The sequence below is a fragment of the Melopsittacus undulatus genome, chromosome 15, assembly GCF_012275295.1.
Source record: "Melopsittacus undulatus isolate bMelUnd1 chromosome 15, bMelUnd1.mat.Z, whole genome shotgun sequence".
Lineage (NCBI taxonomy): Eukaryota > Metazoa > Chordata > Aves > Psittaciformes > Psittaculidae > Melopsittacus > Melopsittacus undulatus.
In genome coordinates this window covers 2,815,380-2,837,213 of record NC_047541.1, presented here as the reverse complement: position 1 = coordinate 2,837,213, position 21,834 = coordinate 2,815,380, and the positions used below count along the sequence as shown (strand labels likewise).

The 21,834-nt window shown below is 55.5% G+C and overlaps 3 protein-coding genes across 6 annotated transcripts; all 3 read left to right on the top strand.

Annotated features, from left to right (window-relative positions):
* NLRX1 (NLR family member X1) lies at positions 1-6,534 on the top strand. 4 transcript variants are annotated; one of them, XM_031044082.2, is made up of 10 exons: positions 1-122; positions 536-662; positions 1,014-1,144; positions 1,329-1,389; positions 1,797-1,888; positions 2,083-2,699; positions 3,160-4,574; positions 5,345-5,431; positions 5,516-5,767; positions 5,889-6,534. In XM_031044082.2, exons 3-10 carry the CDS (start codon positions 1,021-1,023, stop codon positions 6,205-6,207), a joined length of 2,967 nt encoding a protein of 988 aa, XP_030899942.2. In that variant the 5' UTR covers positions 1-122; positions 536-662; positions 1,014-1,020; the 3' UTR covers positions 6,208-6,534. The 4 variants fall into 4 exon arrangements, with proteins under 4 accessions (XP_030899942.2, XP_030899940.2, XP_030899944.2 ...); XM_031044080.2 differs by having other exon boundaries at positions 457-662; XM_031044084.2 differs by having other exon boundaries at positions 457-662; positions 5,707-5,767; positions 5,889-6,036.
* A 706-nt stretch (positions 6,535-7,240) lies between these two features.
* NHERF4 (NHERF family PDZ scaffold protein 4) lies at positions 7,241-10,455 on the top strand (the record flags this gene model as incomplete). Its single annotated transcript, XM_034069620.1, has 9 exons — positions 7,241-7,359; positions 7,636-7,700; positions 7,880-8,091; positions 8,214-8,400; positions 8,478-8,614; positions 8,689-8,893; positions 9,063-9,259; positions 9,409-9,579; positions 9,779-10,455. Coding segments are annotated over 9 exons (1,338 nt in total), but the record flags the coding sequence as incomplete, so codon positions are not given.
* A 1,290-nt stretch (positions 10,456-11,745) lies between these two features.
* On the top strand, positions 11,746-21,834 carry FEZ1 (fasciculation and elongation protein zeta 1). Its single transcript, XM_034069652.1, has 10 exons — positions 11,746-11,807; positions 14,013-14,315; positions 17,057-17,153; positions 18,326-18,424; positions 19,119-19,326; positions 19,883-20,154; positions 20,632-20,712; positions 21,010-21,085; positions 21,557-21,622; positions 21,713-21,834. The coding sequence occupies exons 2-10, from the start codon at positions 14,041-14,043 to the stop codon at positions 21,727-21,729; spliced, it is 1,191 nt and encodes a 396-aa protein (XP_033925543.1). The 5' UTR covers positions 11,746-11,807; positions 14,013-14,040; the 3' UTR covers positions 21,730-21,834.

Sequence of the window (21,834 nt, the reverse complement as noted above, 5' to 3'; positions counted from 1 at the left end):
TTACAGCTCAACCACAGCCGCCTCCAAAGAGCCTCTTCCCGGGACCGGGATGGAAGGACGCGGCTGAGCAGCACCGGGCTCAGTGCCTGGCAGCACCCGGAGCTGCGGGGTCAGCCTCCCTGGTGAGGAGCCGCACTGGAGGTAACCCTGCTGCTTTGGGCACAGCGCAGCACCAGCCTCAGCACTGCCCTGAGCTCCGGGTCCCTGCACCGCCGGGGCCTCAGCCACCGTGTCCCTCCGGATACGGAAGCAGGGAGGAGGGATGCTGCTCGTACCAGGGGTCCCCGGAGGGGTACCGCAGCAGGCGGGCAGCACGGGGCTCTCTGCGTGCCCTGGGTAGCAAAGGGTGCTGGAAGGGACCTAATGGGATGCATTAGTGTGTGCTGGCTGCTGGGTCCTCAAGGGCAGGACACGGGGGCTCAAGGTCAGCTCCACTGTTCCCATCCTGTGCCTCAGCTTCTCCATCTAGGTGACGTGATGAGGGACTGCAAAGAGCCTGCTGGGGTTTGCTTACGTTCTCCCTGCCTTGCTTCAGTTTCTCTGGATGTTGGGGGCTGAGAGTGCAGCCTGTGCTCCCGAAGGATCACCCTGCTGAGCTGGGGCGGGAGCCTGAGCCAGCACTGGCACAGCCGGCTCGGCCGGACTGGGCTGCATTGGAGCAGGTAAGACTGGGCAGGCACTGCTGTGCCGCACCCCTGTGGAGCAGAGCTCTGACCCCATCCTGTGCTGGGCCACAGAGCTGGTCCCATGTGGGACAGCAGCTTGAGCACTCCAGAGCCCCTAATCCACCTTCAGAGATGGGAGCTTTGCCTGGGAAAACCCTGTGCTGAGCTGAACCTGGTGCAGCTCTGAGGGACCAGCTGAGCCTGTTCCCTGGCTGCTTTAAATGGGAAGAGGCTGTGTTCAGCATCCCTGTGTGCTGCACCCACCTCAGCCTGGTAGGCAAGAAGGTTCAGCACAGCCAAGGATTCAGTAAGTCCAACCTGCCCCATGGGCTGTCCCTTCTCTTTCAGGGAGAGGATGTCACGGGCTGTGCAATGCCAGAGCTGCCTGCCCTGGGGCAGCTGGATGCAGCTGCATCAGTCCCTGCCAGGGAGCAGAGGGACCAGAAGTCTGTATCATCTGTGTGCTGCTTCAGTGCCAGGTGAGCTGGGCTCTGTGCCTGTGGGGCTGTGACCCTGACTCTGTCCTGCTCCTGGGGAAGCCTGTGTAGTCTGTGGGTCACCCCACAGTGAAGCAAGATGTGAAGCCATTGAGCTCGGTGGTGTTAGCTCTGCTGGGCTGGAAAACGCCATCCCTGACCATGTTCGTTCTTCTTCCCACCCCAGGCAATGCAGGCAGCTACTTCTCTAGGAAGATCCTTCGCACAAACAGCATCACCTTCACCAGGTATGGTGCCGCACAACTGGGGCATGGCCCATTCTGCCCTGTGGCTTTTTCCCATTGGACCTGGGTGGCTGAGCTGGCTGCTTTGAGACCATGGGGGCTCTGTGGGCAGAGATGCTGCTTTGCTTCCACTTAGAAAACAACCCAGACCCTCCTCCCTGCCTTCTCTGAATTCAGCCCAGCTTCTCTGCCTCACCACAGGTTTGGTGGGGATGCATAGCACTTAGCACGTTTGCTGACCTGTCTTCAGCTCCCATCTGGGCTCTCTGTTGGTGCAGGGGAAGGAAGGGGTGAGCTGGCTCTGCTAAGCACTTCACATGGCACTCACTTGTGATCTGCACACCCTGCCCCAGGCAGAGCTTGGACCTGCTGCCCGTGTCCTACTTATGACACTCGTGCTCCTCTTGCAGGGGCTGTGTTCACTACCAGGGAGGGAACCAGGAGCGCTCGGTCCGGCCCAGCACCTCTCGCCTGTCCCACCTAAGGAATGTGGCCTCTTCTGGTAAGCTCAAAGCCCTGCACTGAAGGGGATGGAGGGTCCTATACGATAGGTTGGGGGCAGAGTGAGGGTTAGCAAGAGCTAGGTTCCGTCCTCCTTTCTACAGCCATATCACTGCAGTGGCTTGGGGCAGGTGACTTCTCCAGTGCCCTGCCAGTGAGAAGCTCTCATCTTGTCAAGTACCTTCTTCTTCCCAGATGCCATCAAGAAACACCGGAAGAGCCTGTCTGCGTGGTTCAGTCACCAGCCCAATGAAGAGAGGCAGTTTGGCCCTTCCTTCTCAGTGGATGCAGTCCATGTGGACCCAGTGATACGGGAGAGCTCCCTGGAGGAGATCCTGAAGCCTTCACCTGGCCTGACCATCCAGAACCAGCTCCAGCAATCCTGCAGGCAGGTTATCAGCCTCCAGAACCTTTTTGATGTGGATTGCTGTGGGCGGCAGGTGAAGAATGTGGTGCTGTATGGCACTGTGGGCACAGGGAAGAGCACCCTTATCAAAAAGATGGTGGTGGACTGGTGCCATGGTCGCCTACCCCGTTTTGAGCTGCTCATTCCCTTTTCCTGTGAAGACCTGTCCCATAGTCACGCTCCCATCTCCCTGCGGCACCTCATAACCAAGAAGTACCAGCACCTCCGGGATGTGGTGCCGATCCTGGGCACTTCCAACCTCAACGTGCTTTTCATCCTCAATGGCCTGGAGCGGCTCAACTTGGACTTCCGCCTGGCTGGCACAGAGCTGTGCTGTGACCCCAGCGAGCCTGTGCCTCCCTCTGCCATTGTGGTCAACCTGCTGCGCAAATACCTCCTGCCAGAGGTCAGTGTTCTCTTGAGCTCCTTCCTGCTGCAGAAAGGCTGGGGTGAGCCCTGGGGCACTGCAGGCATGGCCTTTGTGCTCATTGCTTGTGGTCCAGCTTAGCTGTGTGTGAAGAGGCAGTCTCTGTTCCTGGAGGTGCTCACTGTTAGTGGTGTCACTGTCACTGGCTTGTCTCTGTGGGATCTTAGGGGAGGTCTGGTAAGGCAAAGATAGCAGTCTGTTGGGCTATGATCTTCCAGACTCAATACATGTCTAGGAAGGGATGGGGAAAGCTCTTGTGTCCCTTCTGCCCAGGCCAGATTTGAACCAATGCTCTTTGGCCAGCAGCTCTTTGAACCCCAGCCCCTGTGTGGTATGATCCTTGCATACCTATATGTGGGTTACACACCTGGGACCCTATTGAGCTTAAATCAAAGGTGAAGAAAGGGCAGTCAAAACTCACCCAGCCCTTTGCTCCCAGGCTAGCATCATCGTCACCACACGCCCATCGGCAGTGCGCCGGATCCCTGGCAAGTACGTGGGCCGCTATGCTGAAATCTGTGGCTTCTCTGACACCAACCTGCAGAAGCTGTACTTCCAGATGCGCCTCAGCCAGCCCAGCTGCAGTGTACAGGATGGTGTGGGGAGCAGCTCAGGTGAGCAGGAGAACTTAGTGGAGATGCTGTCGAGGAACCTGGAGCGCCACAACCAAATAACTGCTGCCTGCTTCTTGCCATCTTACTGCTGGCTGGTGTGCACCACCCTGCACTTCCTCTACTTCACCAAGATGGTACCTCCCAGCCAGACCCTGACAGGTATCTATACCAGCTTCCTGAGGCTCAACTTCAGTGGGGAGGTGCTGGACAGCACTGACCCCACTAACATCTCCATGATGAAGTACGTGGCCAAGACAGTGGGCAAGCTGGCCTATGAAGGGGTGATGTCCCGCAAGACCTGTTTCTCAGAGGATGACCTGCAGCGGTGCTTTGAGGTGGAGATGAAGACTGAAAGCGAGCTCAACCTGCTGGAGGTGTTCCGCAGTGATGTCTTCCGCTTCTTCCTCAGTCCATGTGTGCAGTCAGGCAAAGAGCACACCTTTGTGTTCACCATCCCTGCTATGCAGGAGTACCTGGCAGCCCTGTATGTGGTGCTGGGTGAGAAGAAGACGCTGGCACAGAGAGTGGGGAAGGAGCTGTCGGAGGTCGTTGGGAAGGTGAGTGAAGATGTGGCTGTCGTTGTGAATATCATCTCCAAGGTGCTGCCCTTGCGCTTCCTGCCAGTGCTCTTTAACCTGCTCAAGATCTTCCCTCGCTACTTCTCCCGGCTGAGTGGGAAGGACCAGGATGCTATTGCCCACACCATGGCAGAGGAGCTGTTCAAAGAGGAGGATTACTACAACGATGATGTCTTGGACCAGATCAATTCCAGCATCCTGGGCGTGGAGGGCCCCATGCGCCACCCTGACGAGGTCCCTGATGATGAGGTCTTTGAGCTCTTCCCCATCTTCATGGGTGGGATCCTGTCCCGCCGTAACCGGGCCATCCTTGAGCAGCTGGGCTGCTCCATTAAGAACCTGGCAGCCTTTGAGATTGCCAAGGCCATGAAGAAGACAGTCATCAGGAAGAGCCGCAAGGGGCTGCCCCCCTCTGAGCTGATGGACTACCTCTTCTTCCTGCACGAGTTCCAGAATGAGCGCTTCACAGCCGAGGCCATCCGCTCCCTCCGCACTGTCAACCTCTCATCCGTCAAGATGACCCCTCTCAAGTGCTCTGTCCTGGCATCTGTCATGGGCACCACAAGCCATGAGGTGGAGGAGCTGAACCTGAGCTCCTGCAACCTTGACACAAGCAGCCTGAGGATCCTCTTCTCTGTCCTGCTGCGATGCAGAACTCTTCAGTGAGTACCACCTTCTTCTGCCCTTAGGCAGTGCTCAGAAATTGTGCTCTCCTTCACCTCTCCCCATCACAGGGATACACTAGGAGCCTGAGCATGGCAAAGGTAGGGAAGGGCATGCAAGCCGTTGTTTTTCTTCAGTGTAGACCTAGGGAACTACAGCCTCCGATATGCAGCACTCCTTCAGCAGGATACTGCATGCTGGGATTTGGAGTCCCAACACACCCTTTGGCAGGAGTCTTTGGGCAGCTCTGCCTCCAGTGCTGCAGGCTGGGGTGCCAGCTCCCCCAGCTGTGTTTAGCATCCCCGTGTAGCTAACTCTGCTACTGCTAACTCTGGGCAGGAGATGGGCAGCCCAGCGATGGCCTCCAAAGGATGGGTTCCGTTGCAGTCCGTCTGTGGCACTGCAGCCCTCCTGTCGCCCAGGGGGTGGCGAGCTGCGCTCAGCAGAGACGGACTCACGCTGTGCAGGGATCTGCAGCGCTTCCTTCCTCTGGGTGCCCAGGAAGGCTCGGTGGGGTCCTGCTCCCTCCTCAGACCTTCACTCACCCCCTGCCGACCCTGGACCCCTTTCCCCTCCCTTGCTCCTGCCGGCACTGGCTGATGCTACCCAAGCTCTGGTGCTGTTTCCCTTTTGGAGAGGAAACCTTGGGTGTCCATGTATGGGGATAATGATGAGGAGAGCCTGGGGACATGGAGAGAGAGAAGGGTTGCCAGCTTTACAGGTAACAGCCGTTGCGGTCCTGCCACCCCTTTGTGTTGCTCTGCATCAGTCTACAGCTCAACAGCCTGGGCTCTGATGCCTGCAGGGAAATCCGTGACCTGCTCCTGCACGACAAGTGTATGGTGAACAGCCTGCGGTGAGTACTGCTTCTGTCCCTGCATGAAGCTGTCCCCCACCATGTGCCCGGCCTCGGCATTGCCCTCAGCTCCTGTATCCACAGGCTGACAAACAACCCCGTGGGTGAGCAGGGGGCACAGTACCTGGCTGAGGCGCTGGCTGGCAACCGCTCGCTGACCCGGTTGTCCCTGCTGCACACCGCGCTGGGGGACAGGGGCGCTGAGCTCCTCGCTCAACACTTGGCCAAGAACCAGCACCTCCAGGAGCTCAACCTGGGCTATAACTCCCTGACAGACGCAGCCGCCCTGCAGGTGGTGGAGGTGGCCAAGAAGCACGCGACGCTGGACAAAGTGCAGTGAGTTCACTCTGCCGCATCTCTTCCCTCTGGCCCAGTGTCCTTCGCTGTGGCACTGAGCCTGTGTGCTTCTCTGTCTTGCCTCCCTGCCCTCAGTGTCTCCCAATCCTTTCCTCCACAGTCTGTATTTCAATGACATCAGTGAGGATGGCAAGCGAGCGCTCGACAGCCTGCGCATGGACCGGGATGGTGTCAGGGCGCTGGTCTTCCTTACCGCAGGCACTGATGTCTCTGACTACTGGTCCAATATCCTGAACGTGGTGCAGAAGAACTTGCCTTTCTGGGACCGTGAGCGGGTCCGGCAGCACCTCTCCCTCATCCTGCAGGATCTGGAGAGCAGCCGGAGACAGACTGCAAACCCCTGGAGGAAAGCAAAGTTCCTCCGAGTTGAGAGTGAGGTCAAGAAGATGCTGGGGAAGCTGCAGCATGGGACCCTCTAAACCTGCTGTCCATGCCCCCAGCCAGGCAGGGAGCAGTGCTGCTGGGGTGGAGATGCCTACTGGTTGGGTGCTATCAAGGCTGTCAAAGGTGCTGGGTATGTGGAGCTCAGCCCTTATCTGTGGGCAAGGCTGAAATGTGTGAGAGCTGTACAGATGCCAGGCCAGGAGCAAATGGGACTTGTTCTTCTGGGCTTGTAGAGATCCAGACCCTGCCGCCTGTCCAGTGCTGGCTTGGCCATGGGCCACAGCAGTGGCAGAGGGGCAGGACTCAGGTTAGCTTGTGAAACCTTTGGTAGCATTAAAGTGCACAGCTTTGTTTCCACTGAAGCGCATCAGTGCCATGACTCGACCTCCTCTCTGGACCCTTCCTTGGGGGGGGGAATGTGGAGCCACTGGTGCAGTTGTCCCTCCAGCAGCTGGAGTGGAGGGCTCTGGCTTTACTCCATCCCACAGGGCAAGGATGAGGCAGCCCATTTCTGCTCCATGTCACCAGCTGGCTTTCCCCACTGTGGGCTGCCCTTGGGGGCAGCTGGAAGCTGGTGTTTCAGGGTGCTGGTCTCCCAGCTCTGCTGGGCGAGGGCTGGCAGTGCCCTGGGGTTGGGAGGGCAGGGAAGACACTGGGGTTGTTTAACCATTAAACCTGGCGCGTCTTGTAAGAGGCGTGGACGCTGGCTCTGCTGCCACTTCACCCTGTACCTTGCTCCCTCTTGCATTCCCTGCAGCCATGAAGCAAACAAAAGGTACGTACTGGGACAGTGGGGCTGCATCCTGCAGAGAGGCCTCCTCACACGCAGGTCTCTCCTTGTTTGTGCATCAAGCAAGGCAATGTCAGAGCCCAGGCAGGCCATGGAGAGCTGCTAGAGGCATCCAGGAAAATGCAGATGGACACTGGGGGGTGCTTGGCAGGAATTCCCTCTCCCTGGGTTTAGGGATCCTTGTTCTAGAGGAGGTGGGGAGGGGTTCTATGGGGAGATGCACAAGGGAATGTGTTTGTCTCCATCTCACTCCAGCCAGCTCCCTGAGGCACTGGTGACCCTTCTCATCCCTCACTCAAAAGCCCTGTAAGCCCTCAGGTCTGTTCCCAGGCACTGCCTCCTGCACTGACCTCTCTTCTCCCTCCGCAGGGCTCGAGGGTGACAAGAAGTCCATCATGTAAGTGCTGAGCTCTCCCTGGCCACAGGCTTCCTGGGGCTCATGGCACCACATGCAGGCTGTGCTGGGGCACATCCTCAGCTGAGGGTCTGCCCTGACCTGTTAGCTCAGGTGTGGAGGCCAGTCCAAGAGGGATATCCCCTCCTGGCTTCTCCCAGGAGGAGGAGCTGTGTCCCCAGCTGGCCCTGGCTGGGAGGAATGGGGCTCCCCACAGCAGGGCAGGGGGAAGGCTGTGCTGCTGAACTAATGTGGCCTCTCCTGCCCTTATCATTTCAGAGCATTTGAATTTAACCCCAAAGATGGGATAGACAACCCTGCCTTGTCGCTGGCTGAGGACACGGGTAAATACCTTTATCTTCCCATGGGGTGCTATGGCAGCATGGGCATTGCTGGGGTCCTGAGCTCTCATGTGCCAGTGAGCTCTGGCAGTGGCAATGGGGAGACCCCCACCCAGAATAGGGTAGAAAGCTTGTGTTAGGATCTCTACAGGGCCCCACTCACAGGTGCTTCCCCCATGCAGATGGGGAGCCTGTGGGGGAGCCCCGCTTCTACCTGCTGAGCAAAGGCAGCACGGAGACCTTTGGCTTCTCCCTCAACGAGGAGCTGGGCTGCCAGGGCCATGTCATCCGCCAGGTCGAGCTGGCAGGGCTGGCCCAGCGCAGGGGACTGCAGGACGGGGACCGGCTCCTCCAGGTCAATGGCCACTTTGTGGACCACATGGACCACCACAGGGTAAGCTGGGAGCATCCCAGGGCTGGGGGAACTCACTGGTCCTCCCTGGTCAGGGATCCTGATGCCACAGGTTGAGGCCAGAGGGATGCCCTGCCCAGGAGTCACAGCCTGGATCCCTCCAGGTGGTGCAGAAGATCAAGGCCAGTGGGAACCAGGTCCTGCTGGCGGTGCTGGATGGGGACTCCTATGAAGCAGCCAAGGCCTCAGGCAGGGACCTGTCCCAGATGCTGCCGGCTGACATCCGTCCACGCCTGTGCCACATCACACGGGACAAGAGCGGTTTTGGCTTCAGCGTGTCAGCTCCGGAAGGTAAAGCAGTGGGATGCCCTGAGCCTCCCTGGCACAGCATCCTGCTCGCTCCAGGCTGCTGCTTCTCTTCCCTGCAGGCATGAAAGGCACCTTCCAGCTGTCAGTGCAGCAGGATGGGCCCGCAGAGAGAGCAGGGGTGCCACCGGGCTCCTGGCTCCTGGAGCTGAATGGAGCCAGTGTGAGCAACTACTCCCATACACAGCTCACCAAGAAGGTGCGTGCTCTCAATGCGGGTGATGGGGGACCAGGACCACCAGTGTCACTGAGTGCCCTGCATCTCCCATCCAGCTGAAGCAGAGTGGCAGCAAGGTGACACTGCTGGTGGCATCCAGTGCCGTGGAGGAGTTCTACCGGCTGCATGGTCTGCGGGCCACGGCTGCCTTGGCAGACACCTCCTGGCTGCCCTTCAAGGTGCGGGAGCTGCACATGGTGAAGGGTCCGGCTGGCTACGGGTTTCTGCTCAAGGAGGATGACTGCAGCTCAGGGGCCACAGGTAAGGGCATCAGTCTGAACCTGAGCAGGGCATGGCTGAGGGTCAGGAATAGCTGCAAGCCCTGTGCCCGAAGCTTGTCCTCACCTGCATGTGGGGTCAGCAGTACCAGCTCCCCTCTGGCTGAATGCCTCTGTGAGCATTTCCCCACCACTCTGTCCTGCTGTGGCAGGCCAGTTCCTGTGGGATGTGGATGCGGGGCTGCCGGCTGACCAGGCAGGGATGAAGGAAGGGGACCGTCTCCTTGCTGTGAATGGTGAGAGCATCGAGGGGCTTGACCATCAGCAGACAGTGCTCAGGATCCGTGCCCATGATGACCGGGTGACACTGCTGGTCATCGACCCTGCTGGCGATGCCTTCTACCACTCGGTAGGTTTTGGGGAACACTGGGGTGCTGTGGGGCTGGCTGATGGGGTGGATGCTTTGCCTCAAGGCCTGCACAGTGAGGTCCTCTCCAGGGGACCTGGCTTGCCATGGAACAGCAAGAGCCTTATGTTATCCCTCTTCTATTCTTTCAGATGGGGCTGTCCCCTCTGCTTTCCTTTGAGGACAGTGACCCTGCCTCAGGCTCCCATACGTCCTCCCTTCCCTCTCCCAGTGCCTCCCCTGGACTCTCTCACATTGAGGTGGGACCAAAGGGACCTGGCTCCTGGCTGGTGGCTGCTGCTAACAGTATAGGGTTCACACAGGTAACCCCTCTTGCTAGGCATTTGTGGCAGTGCTGCTCATAATCCTGGTACTCTCCTGCCCTGCCTGTCCTAATATTGCCCTGGCACCTATGACACTGGCAGGAGCAGAAAGACCCCTCCAACCTGCCCGTTGGGTTAGGGTGGAATGTGATGTGGTGGTGGATGTGCTGCTCACAATGTGCCCACCGTGTCCCCACAGAGCCCATCCCAGGAGGAGCAGAGGAGGCTGCAGCAGGCATTCTAGTGACCTAGGAGCACCCTGCCTCTGGCCAGGCTCCCCTGCACAGCACCTCATCCAGCCCATCGGTGCCTCCCTCCTGGCTCCCCAGAGAGCACAATGCTGCTCATCGTGGCCATTGCACATAGAGCTGCTGTGTCTCCATGACTGCAATGGGGCTTGCAGCATCACCCCTCCAGAAACTCATCTCCACTGACTGAGGCTGGGTCCAAGCTTTCATTAACTGTGGCTCTTTGTAACCTGAAGACAGATTTTGCCTGCTCAGCTGCTTCCAGGGATATCTAAGGATGTTGCACTGAAGGCTTTGCCCAGCTCCAGGCTCTGGGAGCTCCGAAGAGAGCCGAGGCACTGCCCTCCGTGCCATGACTCAGTGGACTGGGGATCCTGAGGCTTGACTCAGCCCAGGGCTGGCCTTCGGTCCACTGTTGGAAGGGGAAAGGGAGCAGCAAAGGCCAGAGGGGTGCTGGAGGAATCCCCCACTTCTCAGCCTGTTGGCTCAGGTTTGTCTCTGCATGGATGTCTCTCTTGTGCTCCTTCTCTCATCCTTCCTGGGAACCTGTGGGCAATGAGTGTCCCCTGCCCATCACAGCACTGTTTCTGCATCACTCGTTTGGGATGTGATTAAAGGGCAAAGCCACTCTGCTGTTCATGTGAATGTTATGGAGAGGAATGTGACTCAGCAGTGCCTCCCAGGGCTGGACAGGAGCCGTCTGCTCTTACCTAGACCAAGGCTGCTGGAGCATTGAACAGTGGATTTGGAAAGCTCTCCAAGGGTGCTGATAGGGAGGTAGGGATTGAGAGTCTGTCCCATCCCAGCAGCACCAGGGTGTTATAATCTCTAAGGGCTTGAGGCTGAACTCCTGTGGGTGTTCCTTGTGCTCCATGGCAATGGTCATTCCTACTTCCTTCCAATGCTGGGTGGCCTTTGGCCAGCACAAGATCCAGGTTTACCTGGGTGGCTGTGAAGTGTGGCGACAGAGGCAGGGGATACTGAGCAGGTGGGCACAGGAGGTGACCCATGCACAGGAGGACAGGGGCAGTGTGTAGCATAGACCCTGTCCAATGCCTCTCATTCCCTGGGGTGGCAGAGGGCTCTGGGGTAGGGGTGAGATCACAGCATCCCCCTTTGCAGTCAGCATCTCCCAAGGTCAGGGATGCATTGGGAACAGGGCTGGGCTTTGCCTTTAGCTACTGCTGTGCTGACAGCGCAAGGCAGATTCCTCCCATCTCCCCTGGCTCCCCCCCAAGGGCACTAGCAAAGGGGCACGCATGCCAGGGGGCCATGGCAAGCTCATCCTCTAGGCTCTTCACCTTGGTCTCCAAGTGCTGGCTGTGGGCTGCCATCTGTCTCTGCAGCTCCTGTTATTGCTGGGTTATTTCTGAGAGCCAGGGAAGGGAGAAGGGGAAAAACATGGTGACTATAGGAGGGACAAGTGAGCAGTTGCTGTGCTATGACCTGGCCTTGAACACTGCCAGGGATGGGGCAGCCGCAGCTTCAGCACCCTCACAGGGAACAGCTTGTGCCTAAGAGCTCAGCTCAGTCTCCCCTCGGGCAGGTTCAAGTCATTCCCCTTGTCCTGTCCCTACAGGCCCCTGTCCAAAGCCCTTCCCCAGCTGTCTTGTAGCTGCTTTAGGCACTGGAGCTGCTCTAGCATGACCCAATTGCTCCAAAAGATGTTAAAAAACCACATTATTTTTTTAAAGAAAAATATTCTTTAGATCATTAATAAATAATTTATTTTTAATGATTAATTTCATCTTTATCTCCTTTTTATTGGTTTTATTTCATTTCTGTTTCTAGAGTGCACAATGTATGTGTATGGGCGTGCACGTGCATAAATAAATAGAGAAAACGGGAGGGGGAACGGGGGGATTACGTCATTACCATCTTCCCGGTGACGTCATCCCTCCTCCCCCCCGCGTGCGCAGTGCAGTGCACCCCCCCAGGCCCCCCCCCCACGGGTGCGGCGCGGAGGATGCGGGGCCGAAGGTGGGTGCGGGGCTGGATGAAGGGGTTTGGGGGAGGGATGGTGCGGTGTGTAAATGGGGGGGGGGGATTTTAGGGGTGCATCGTGGTGCAAGATGAGGGGCAGGTTTTTGGGGGGGTCATGGGGGTGCAAAACAGAGGGGCTTGTGTTTTGGGGCGTGCTTGGTGGATGCTTGTGTTTGAAGGATGCTCATGTTTGGAGGGGTGCTTGTGTTGGGGGGATGCTTGTGTTGTGGGGATGCTTGTATTGAAGGGATGCTTGTGTTGAAGGGATGCTTGTGTTGAAGGGATGCTGGGGGGGGGGGAATGTTTGTGTTCCAGGGGTGATTGTGTTTGGGGGGATGCTGCACATCAGCATCCGTGCAAGGATGGTGCATTGTGGGATGCGCAAGCACTGCAGCAGGGGAGGGGGCAGGGGGCAGAGATGGTGCTTTGGGGCATTTTGGGGTGTTTGGAGGGGGGTTATATGGTGAGTGCATGGGGGCATGGAGGTGCAGCGGTGCAGGCGTGGCATACGTGTGTGGGATGCACCCATGTGCTGGGTGGGTGCATCCTCAGGGACATGTGGGGGGGGTACATGCATGCATCCCTAAGATGCATGCACCACTCGAGCACGCACATCTTCATCTGCACACAGCCATGCATGTGTGTGAACATGCACAATTGCATGTGCACTGCTCACACACATGAACTGTTGTGTGCACAGTGACATGTTCACCTGCAAGTGCACACACGCACGTACACTGGTGTTCATGCTCCCTGGACACGTGTGTGGATGTGTACACAGGGGTTATGCTGCAGACCTGTGGAGGTTCATGCACACACACACGTGGGGGGGTGCAAGTGTGCACAGTGGGCTTGCAGATGTGCTGCACATGGACTCAAAGTCCCAATCTGGCCAGGTTTTCCTCCAAAAGCTGCTGTGTTTCTGCTCTCCTCCCCAGGCCACAGGGCTGGGTTGGGGTAGTGGCACCTTTACTGGCCTATTCCTGGCTTGCTACAAGGTTATGTTTGCTTCCTATCAGGCTACTGCTAAGATACTACCCCAATACTCTCAGTAATCTTGTGAAGGAGTGAAATATTCTCAAGACACAGCTGGGATGCTGCTAAGATGCTGTAAGGAGTTTACTCAAATGCTGACAGGATACTCTGCAGACCAAGGCACTTTCAGAGTGCCCCTAAGATATACTATGGATACTATATGGATGATACTGGGATAGTTCAAAAATGCTGCCAAGGAACTATCAGATCACTGCCAGGATGATAACTCATTTCCAGCATCTTTCCAGGGTTGATGCTGAGATACTGTTATGAAGGCATCATTGGAGTAGTGCTGACATACCATCAGGATACTCGCAGGATACTACAAACAGATACAGTCAAGTTGCTTTCAGCATAGTAACAGGGCACTAAGATAATATCTTAGTGATATTACATTGCACTATGAAGATCTGATCAGGACACTACAAAGATGATAGCTATATACCATTTCATTACTTTTAGGATCCTATCAGGATACTCCTCGTATACTACTGTGATACTATCAGGGCACTGTTAGGATGTAATTAGGGTGCTATTGGGGTGGTCGTGTCATTGTATCAGGATATTCTTACCTGTGCTAGTACAATATCAGGGCAATGCTGAGCTATTCAATGGCTCCTACTAGGATACTCAGTGCAGCACAAAGTTACTATCAGGACTCTGCTAAGATGTTATCAGAGTGTGCTAATAGAATATCTGAGATACTACAAAGGCACCACTAAAGACAGTGGTAAGATACCTAGGATGCTATCAAGGTAACACTGACATTTTTGGGATATTGTCAGCATATTACTTATACTAGTATGATACTTTCAGGCCACTACCAATACAGTAGTCATATAAGGATAACACCGAGTTACTGCCAGTTCAGTGAAAAAGGTAGTGTTATACTTTTTACATACTATAAGCGTAGCACTAAGCTACTTGGGCCCCTATCAGCACTTTGTTGCTATTAGTAAAGACTACTAGTATAGTGTCAGGATATCATATGAAGACAGTACTAAGATGCTGTTGGGATACTAATAGGATACTGCAGAGATATTGTTGGTTGTCTAATAACCCTGGCAATAGGGTTTCAGCCAGCCCAGTGGCAGCAAAGGCAATGGGGAGCCCTGATGTTGCAACCTGTGAGTAGCCCAGTGCCTCATGGGCACCCTCTCTCTGCAGCTAAGGCAGCACATCGGTGTGGAGGAGGATGGAGGCGCCTCTTGTAAGCCTGGAGGAGGAGTTTGAGGAGGGGCCCGGGGTTGATGGGGGGACCCCACAACGCACTGCAGACCCGGCGCTGGCCGAGCTGGAGAGCTTCTCGGCTGAGATGATGAGCTTCAAGTCCATGGAGGACCTGGTGCAGGAGTTCGATGAGAAGCTCACCGTCTGCTTCCGCAACTACGATGCTGCCACCGAGGGGCTGGCCCCTGTGCGGAGCCATCTCCAGGCACAGGAGGAGGAGGAGCGCCTCCAGGATGAGGAGTGAGTAAGGCCCCCTTCCTTCTGGGGGTGCGGGCCTCATTGCTCACTTGCAGAATCCGACCCTGTGCAAGCTGGCTCCCTGCATGGCAGCGTAATCATGCGATGTGTCAAAACAGAGGTGTAGTAACCCATGAGTTGACCCCCTCACAGCCTGTGTGCCTCTTTTCGAGACTTCCCTGACCAGTTCTTGCATTGCAGCATGGTCATGAGCCATGTCTGGAGTAGCGCTGTAGAATCTTACGAGTAAGGGCTCCCATGGCGTCTGCATGCCACCTTGCAAGGTACATGCCACATGCAACTCAGCCCCCTGTATCACATTGTGGTCACGCAGCAGTATGGCATAGCTGTGTAATATCCTATGAGTAGCTGTGTAGGATCCTATGAGTAGGCCACTCTCCTATGAGTAATGCCCTTGTGAGGCTTATCGCACCCCGTTTCATGCTTGCAAGGTCTCCCCTCCGTGCAAATCAGCCCCCTCCGCTGTGGCATGATGGTGCCACACCTTGGGAGTAGCTGTGTAGGATGCTTGGAGTTGCCCTGTAGCATCCTATGAGGAGGTACAATGGGATGTCCTGTGTCACACTGCAGGGGACTATGGAAGGCTCAGTCTATGTGAGGAGAACCCCAGGGGGTAGGGTGAGTGTAAACCTGGAGTAAGGTGTGAGTAGGGCTTAGGCTCCTGTTCGCAACATGCAATCTCTGCACTGTGCCAGTGGGCAGCCATTTTGGGGCAAATTCCCCCCAGTCTAGCAGCACTTGCATGAAACCCCGAATTTTTATTAAAAAACCACCTTTTTGTTGCAAAATGCCATTTTTACCCAAATTCAGGTGGGTTTTTTCAGCGATGTTTATATATTAACCTCTGTCTGGTGGATATTTCTGTGTTTAAGTGGCATTATTCCACCAGGCTGCAATCCCTAACCCCCATTTTTCGCCATGCAAAATGCTTGTTTTCAACCCCCAAAACCTCCAAATGTCTTTATTTTCATGGGGTTTTTTATTCATCGAAACCTGCTGAAACCAAATGATTTTGGTACTTGACCGAATTGATGGGTTTTAGGGGAAAAATGCGTTTTGGCTCCATGCAGGGACTGCCGCGCTGTCTCCGGCTGCACCGCTTTGTGCTGCTCATTGTGTCTTTTTGGGTCACTTTGGGCAAAAACAGAGTGGTTTTTTTTCCCTTCCCTTCTTGAATGAGCCCTGTGTACGCAGTGGGGGATGGGCTGGCGCCTTAAAGGCGTTTTATTTCCCTCATTATTAACCATTTCTTGCCATATTTAACCTAGAAAGCTGCTTGCTGACCCTATAGGGTACTGGCCCTTTAAGAGCGGGGGGTGGGGGGTGTAGGGGGAAGCAAATTTTGGGGGATAATCATTTGTTTTTTTCCTTATTTGCTGCAGGTTTGTGGGAAATGGGAATATTGGGGTTAGTGTTAATTTGGGAAATATGGGATTTCAGGGGGATTAAGATCAGGTGAGGAGGGGAATAAGAGAAATACCCCAAAATGAGCAGTTTGGGGGGTTGGAGGGGGCAGGCGGTTTTGGGGGGATTTAGGGGGAATCAGGGTGCACAGGGATGTGGTGCTGAGTTGAACTGAAAACACCATTTGTGGGTGGAAGGTGAGTGCATTTCCCATAAGAGGGAGACATTTTCTCATCTCTTTTTGAGCCCTTTCCCCCATTTTTGGCCTTTTCTCCCTTTCCCCCCCTTTTCCTTACATGTTGTTTTTCCTTTTTGCCCTCCTTTGGCCCTTTTACCTCTTCCCCCATTCCCTATTTTCCCTATTTTCCCTTTTCTCCCCTTTTCCTCTTCTTTCCCCTTTCCCGTTTTTCCTTCTTTCCTTCTTTCTCTTTTTTTCTCCCATTTCTCCTCTTTTACCCCATTTCCCCCTCTCCCACTTTTCCCCTTATTGCAGGGCAGCATTTTGGGGAGCTTTGAGGCATTTGGGGAGTCGCAAAAGCATTTTTGGGGGGCTGAGCAATTTGGGGGGATGTTCTGGAGCATCACAGCAGCTTTTGGGGGGGTTTCTTTGGGGTATCAGGGCAGCTTTATGAGGCATCTTAGGGTGTTTATAGGCAGCGTTTCAGGACAGCATTTTGGGGTCTTTCCCAGTGGTATTTTGGGGTGGTTTGGAGCATTTCAGGATGGCATCCTGGTGCATTCTGCTTTTTGGGGGTATTTTTGGGTGTTCTGTGATGGCATTTCAGGGCGTTCCAGAGCTTTGAGATCTTTATGGCGTTTTGGGGTGTTCCAGAGGGGTTTTGAGGGGGTTTGGGAGCTTTCAGAGGATCTTGGAGCTTTGAGACAGTGTTTTAGGATGGCGTTTTGGGGTGTTTCTGGGGCTTTTGGAGCATTTTGGGATGTTTGAAGCGTTTCAGGGCATCCTGGTGATGGATGGAATTTGGGGAATTTTGGGGCATCTGGAGACTTTTTGAGACATAAGAGTGGCCTTTTGGGGTGGTATTTTGATGGCAATGTTTCAATATTATCAAGTCATCTCAAGTGCTAGGGCAGCATTTCAGGGTACTTTGGGGTATTTCAGGGCAGTATTTAATGATATTTTGAGAAGCTTTTGGGTCTTCTAGGGCAGTATTTGGGATGCTTAGGGCATCTCAATGGGATTTGGGGGTTCTGGGTTGCAGGGGAAGCATTTCAGGGTGTTTCCAGGAGTGCATCTTGTGGTATTTTGAGGCATTTTGGCAGCATTTTGGGATTGCTGCTCACCACTCACCTCCCTGCAGGGTCTGGGATGCTCTCACCGATGGTTTCGCCCCCCGGAGCTCCCCCCGGCCCTGGCTGCTGCCTGGGGCTGAAGCCTCTGATGGCACCGACCACCAGGTACCGCTCTGCATCCCCCCTTGGCTCCCCAACCCCCTGTCCCCACATGACCCCTTGTTAAGCATGGCCTGATGATGCTCGACAGCTGTCAATCAGCCCCAGGGCTCTGCATACTACCCAGAAATGGTATTTTTGGAGTGCTGCAGCAGCAGTGCAGTGAATGTCCACATTTTAGGGTGAAATCACACTGAAATGGGCAGTATTACAGGTTTGGTTTGGCAATCAGGTCTCAGGGGTGAGATGGTGTATTCTTTTGGCTAGAAAGTAGTATTTTCTGCAGTGAGTTTGTGCTGTAATAGCTGTGTTTGTGGGTGTGGGAGGGCTGCAGAGGTGCCCCAGAATCCACTGAATTTAAGCCATTTGGATGGTACAGAACCTGTTGCTAAAGGAGGGGGAGAGAAGGTGAATATTTGGGGCTACTTTTTGCCAAAAAGGTGAAGTAGACTGTGAAAGGTGGTAAAAAAGAAGATGCCTCCCTGTCCAGCATCTGCATCCAACATCTTCATCCATGACCTCCCCATCCAGCATTCCCCTCTGACATCTCCCCATCTAATGTCCCCATCTGACCTCTTCCCCATTCAGCTTCACCATCTATTATCTCCCCATCCAACATCTCCAGCATTTCTATCCAGTGTCTCCAACACCTCCCCATCCAGTGTCACTGTGCAATATATTAATGAAAACATCATCCAACATCTTCATCCAGTATCTCTATCTACCATACTTGTACTTCTCCCAGTCCAACAACTCTCCATCCAGTGTGTTCCCATCCAGCATCTCCATCCATGTCCTCATAATGCCTCCCCATCCAATACTTCCCTGCTTGTCTCTCTCTCCATTGTCTCCATCCAGCATCCCCATCCAATGCCTCTATCCAGCATTTCCCCATCCAGCATCTCCACCCAATGCCCTCATCCAACATCTCCCCACGCAGTGTCTCCCTGTGCATCATCCCCATCTGATGTCTCCATCCAGCATCTTCCCTGTTGTCACCCTCATCTGATATCTCCACCCAGAGTCTCCCCCATGCAGCATGTCCCCCTGAGCTGTGGTTCGCTGGTGGCTCTCCCTGTGCCAGGGCCAGGGCCATGTCTGTGTCCATGCTGGGGCCATGCCTGTGCCGGGCCAGGCCTGCGGTGCCACCAGGACCTCCCAGCCTGTGTCTCCTGCAGCTCTGCGAGAAGGAGGAGGAGGAGGAGGAGGAGGAGCTCACTGAGAGGAGTGAGCAGGACTCGGGCATCAATGAGGAGCCGCTGCTGACAGCTGAGCAGGTACCCCTGGTTCCCATGGGTGAATCCCAAAAGCCAGGCTTGAGCCCCCAGCCCAACCCAGCCCCATGGCAGTGCAAAACAAATGCCAAACCCAATTATTTCAGGATGCAGAGCATGGAATGCAGGTTTGAATGTAGATGGAGGTGCAGCTGCGGGTGCTGATGTGGGATTCGGGTGCAGATGGGAACATGGGGTGGGGGTGCAAATGGGTGGCAGGGGATGAAGTACAAAAACGAGGTGCAGAGATCAGATGCAGCTACAGGATGCTGGTGCAGAGCAGGGTGTGGATGGCTGATGCACAGTGTAGGTACCAGATGCAGGTGGAGGATGCAGGTTGGAGGGACCAGGATGCAGATGCAGGTATGGGATGCAGAGTTAGATGTAGCTGCAGGGCCAGGGTGTGAGTGCACGTGGGAGGCTGATGTGGGATGCAGCTGGGAATGGGAATGTGAGATGCAGATGAGGATACAAATGGAGGGTGCAGGGTACAGAGGGATGCAAATGCAGGTGCAGAGGATACAGATGGAAGATAAGGGTTGCTGATAAAGATGGAGGATGCAGGTGCAGGATGAAGGGAGCAGGTTGGAGATATGGGTGCAGGACACAGATGCAGGATGTAGCTGTGGGCTGCAAGGTGTAGCTGCAGGATGGAGGTAGAATGCAGGTGCAAATGGAGGACACTGGTGCCCTGAAGGTCATCGAGGAGCTGGAGGAGCTGATGCAGAGTTCACCTGACCCCGAGGCTGATCCTGAGGGGGAGGAGGAAGAAGAGGACGAGGAAGAGGAAGAGGAAACTGAGGCTGATGCTAAAGGCAAAGGCAGTGGTGGGGGCACGGAGCCCATCGTTCTGCGGGAGCTGCATGCTTTCTCCCCTGCCTTCAACAACAACTGCTCTCATGAAGGTAAGGCCAGCAAAACCCTGGCCAGTCACTTTCTGGGGGTAGTAGCCACCAAATTGGGCAACTGAGTCTCTTCAGGCTACAGGGCTGGCTCGCTCCAGCGCTGACACACTGGCCAAGAGGGGGCTGTTGGCAAAACATGAAACACTTGAAGCTTTGAAGCACTGGTGCTTCACCGGTGGCATTGGTCACCCTGTGCATCTTGATAGCAGGACTACCTGCATGAAGCATTTTGCACACTTCAGTGTGTAATTCCCTGATTGCACCATGCTCATCACTGTACAAGGCATGTGACTGGTATTTGCTTTGGGAATAGTTGTGGCTGCCCCATCCCTGGCAGTGTCCAAGGCCAGGTTGGACAGGGCTTGGAGCAGCTGCTCCAGTGGAAGGTGTCCCTGCCCATGGCAGGGGCTGGAAGTGGATGATGTTTGAAGGTCCTTTCCATCCCAAACCATCCCACGAGTCTGCAGTACATTGCACTGTGCATTGATTGCAGTTGCATCCCCAACAAGTGTTTCACCCACTGCCCTGGGCACCCCATTAACCTCCGTGTTGGCAGTGCTGGGCCGGCTGTCGGCGCGGGAGCTGGTGGCAGCAGCAGGGCGGGCAGAGGCGGCGAGCCGGGCACTGTCGGCAGAGCTGGTGGCACAGCTGGCACGTCGGGACGAGCTGGCCTTCGAGAAGGAGGTGAAGACGGCGTTCATCGGGGCGCTGCTGGCCGTGCAGGGCGAGCAGCGGGAGCAGCGGGAGGCTGCCCGGCGCCGGCGCCGTGACCGGGGTCTGAGCCTGCAGGGAGGGCGTCCTGAGAGGGGGAACAACATGCCCAGGAAGGTGGGGATGCTGCGGGCATGGGGACATGGGATGGGGGGGTTTGGGATGGTGGGAGGGGGGATGGAGGCAGGGAGGCATGGGGATGTGGGCACAGGGATGGGGCAGGGCAACATGGGGTTGGGGGTTGAAGGGTGAAGGGATGTGGGATGAAAGGATGCAGGGACGGGACGGGGCAGGAGTTGAGCATGGGACATGTGACGGGGTTATAATGACAGGGAATGGGTGATGGGATAGGGACATGAGAGAGGGAGACATGAGGCAGGGAATGAGGGATGGAGGCATGTGACAGGGACATAGGATGGGGTGATGTGGAGAAGAGGGGGGATGAGGCAAAGGGACATGGGCTTAGATGGATGGGGAGGAGGAGGACATGGGGACAGAGGGAGACAGGGACAGGGAATGGGGGCTGCAGGTGGGAGTCAGGATGGGTAATGTCTGTGTCCCTGGGAGGTGACGGGGTGCCATGTGTGTCCCCAGCGCTTCAGCATGGAGGGCATCTCCAGCATCCTGCACTCCGGCCTGCGCCAGACCTTTGGCCCCACCGCCAATGAGAAACAGGTGCTCTTTTCCCCCAAAACCTGTCCATATCTGTCCCCCTTCCATACACACCCCCATCCCCTGCATCGCCTCAAAAGAAATCCTCCCAGAGCAGGAGTTTGCATCTGGGCAGGTTCTGCAGCATGAAATCCATTCAGTACTCCCCAGAATTCCTGCCCATCAAGTGCAGTCACAGGACAATTGCAGCACAATCTGCTTGAGTACCAGTTTGGGGCCATTTGTCCCAAGGCGGTGTCAAAAACAGGCAGTTTTGTGCCACCTGGTGCTTTTTGGTGTGTTTGGGTGTTGTCTTTCCAGTACCTGAACACAGTGATTCCCTATGAGAAGAAGGGGTCGCCACCCTCCGTTGAGGACCTGCAGATGCTCACTAACAGTGAGTATTTTACCAAGCTTCTGTTTTGGAACAGAATTGGTGCTAGAGCACATCCCATATGGAGACAGGCTGGGAGAGCTGGGGCTGTTTGGAGAAGAGAAGGCTCCAGGAGCAGCTCCCAGTGCCTAAAGGAGCTACAAGGAGGCTGGAGAGGGACTTCTCATTAGGACAGTAGTGATAGGACAAGTGGAAGGTGTCCCTGTCCATGGCAGGGGTTGGAACTGGATGAGCTTTTAGATCTGTTCCAACCCAAACCAGTCTGGAATTCTATGATTTTGCATCAGCACAGCATGGTGGATATGGGACACACCATTCTGCATCACTGCAGTGGCTACGATACGGGTGCATCATTGCAGTGCAGCAATGAAACTCTGCAGGTGTCTCTGTGGTGACTTTGGGGCTGGTTTTGAGGGGGAAAATGGAGATTTGGGGGCATTGGGGATGTGCTCACAGCTCTGTTCCTGCTCACAGTCCTGTTTGCCATGAAGGAAGGGAATGAAAAGGTGCCCACACTGCTCACGGATTACATCCTCAAAGGTATCTGCTCACCTCATGCATCCCCTGTGCACTCCCCATGCAGCCTTCATGCAGTCCCTGTGCAGCCCGTGTCTGTGCATCTCTTTGCAGTGCTCTGCCCAACCTGATGCCGTGCTGCCCTTGAGCCCCCTCAACCCCAGCCCCCCTCAAAATGGGGCTAAACCCGAGGAAAACGGGTCACCTGCAGCCCCCATCCCCCCTCCACCCCTCCC

Coding starts and splice junctions, on each gene's coding strand:
- NLRX1 (XM_031044082.2), top strand. CDS start 1,021: ATGTCACGGGCTGTGCAATGCCAGAGCTGCCTGCCCTGGGGCAGCTGG. Junction 1,145..1,328: donor GTGTGCTGCTTCAGTGCCAG/GTGAGCTGGGCT, acceptor TTCCCACCCCAG/GCAATGCAGGCAGCTACTTC. Junction 5,432..5,515: donor TGTATGGTGAACAGCCTGCG/GTGAGTACTGCT, acceptor CTGTATCCACAG/GCTGACAAACAACCCCGTGG.
- FEZ1 (XM_034069652.1), top strand. CDS start 14,041: ATGGAGGCGCCTCTTGTAAGCCTGGAGGAGGAGTTTGAGGAGGGGCCC. Junction 20,155..20,631: donor GGAACAACATGCCCAGGAAG/GTGGGGATGCTG, acceptor GTGTGTCCCCAG/CGCTTCAGCATGGAGGGCAT. Junction 21,086..21,556: donor CCTGCAGATGCTCACTAACA/GTGAGTATTTTA, acceptor TCCTGCTCACAG/TCCTGTTTGCCATGAAGGAA.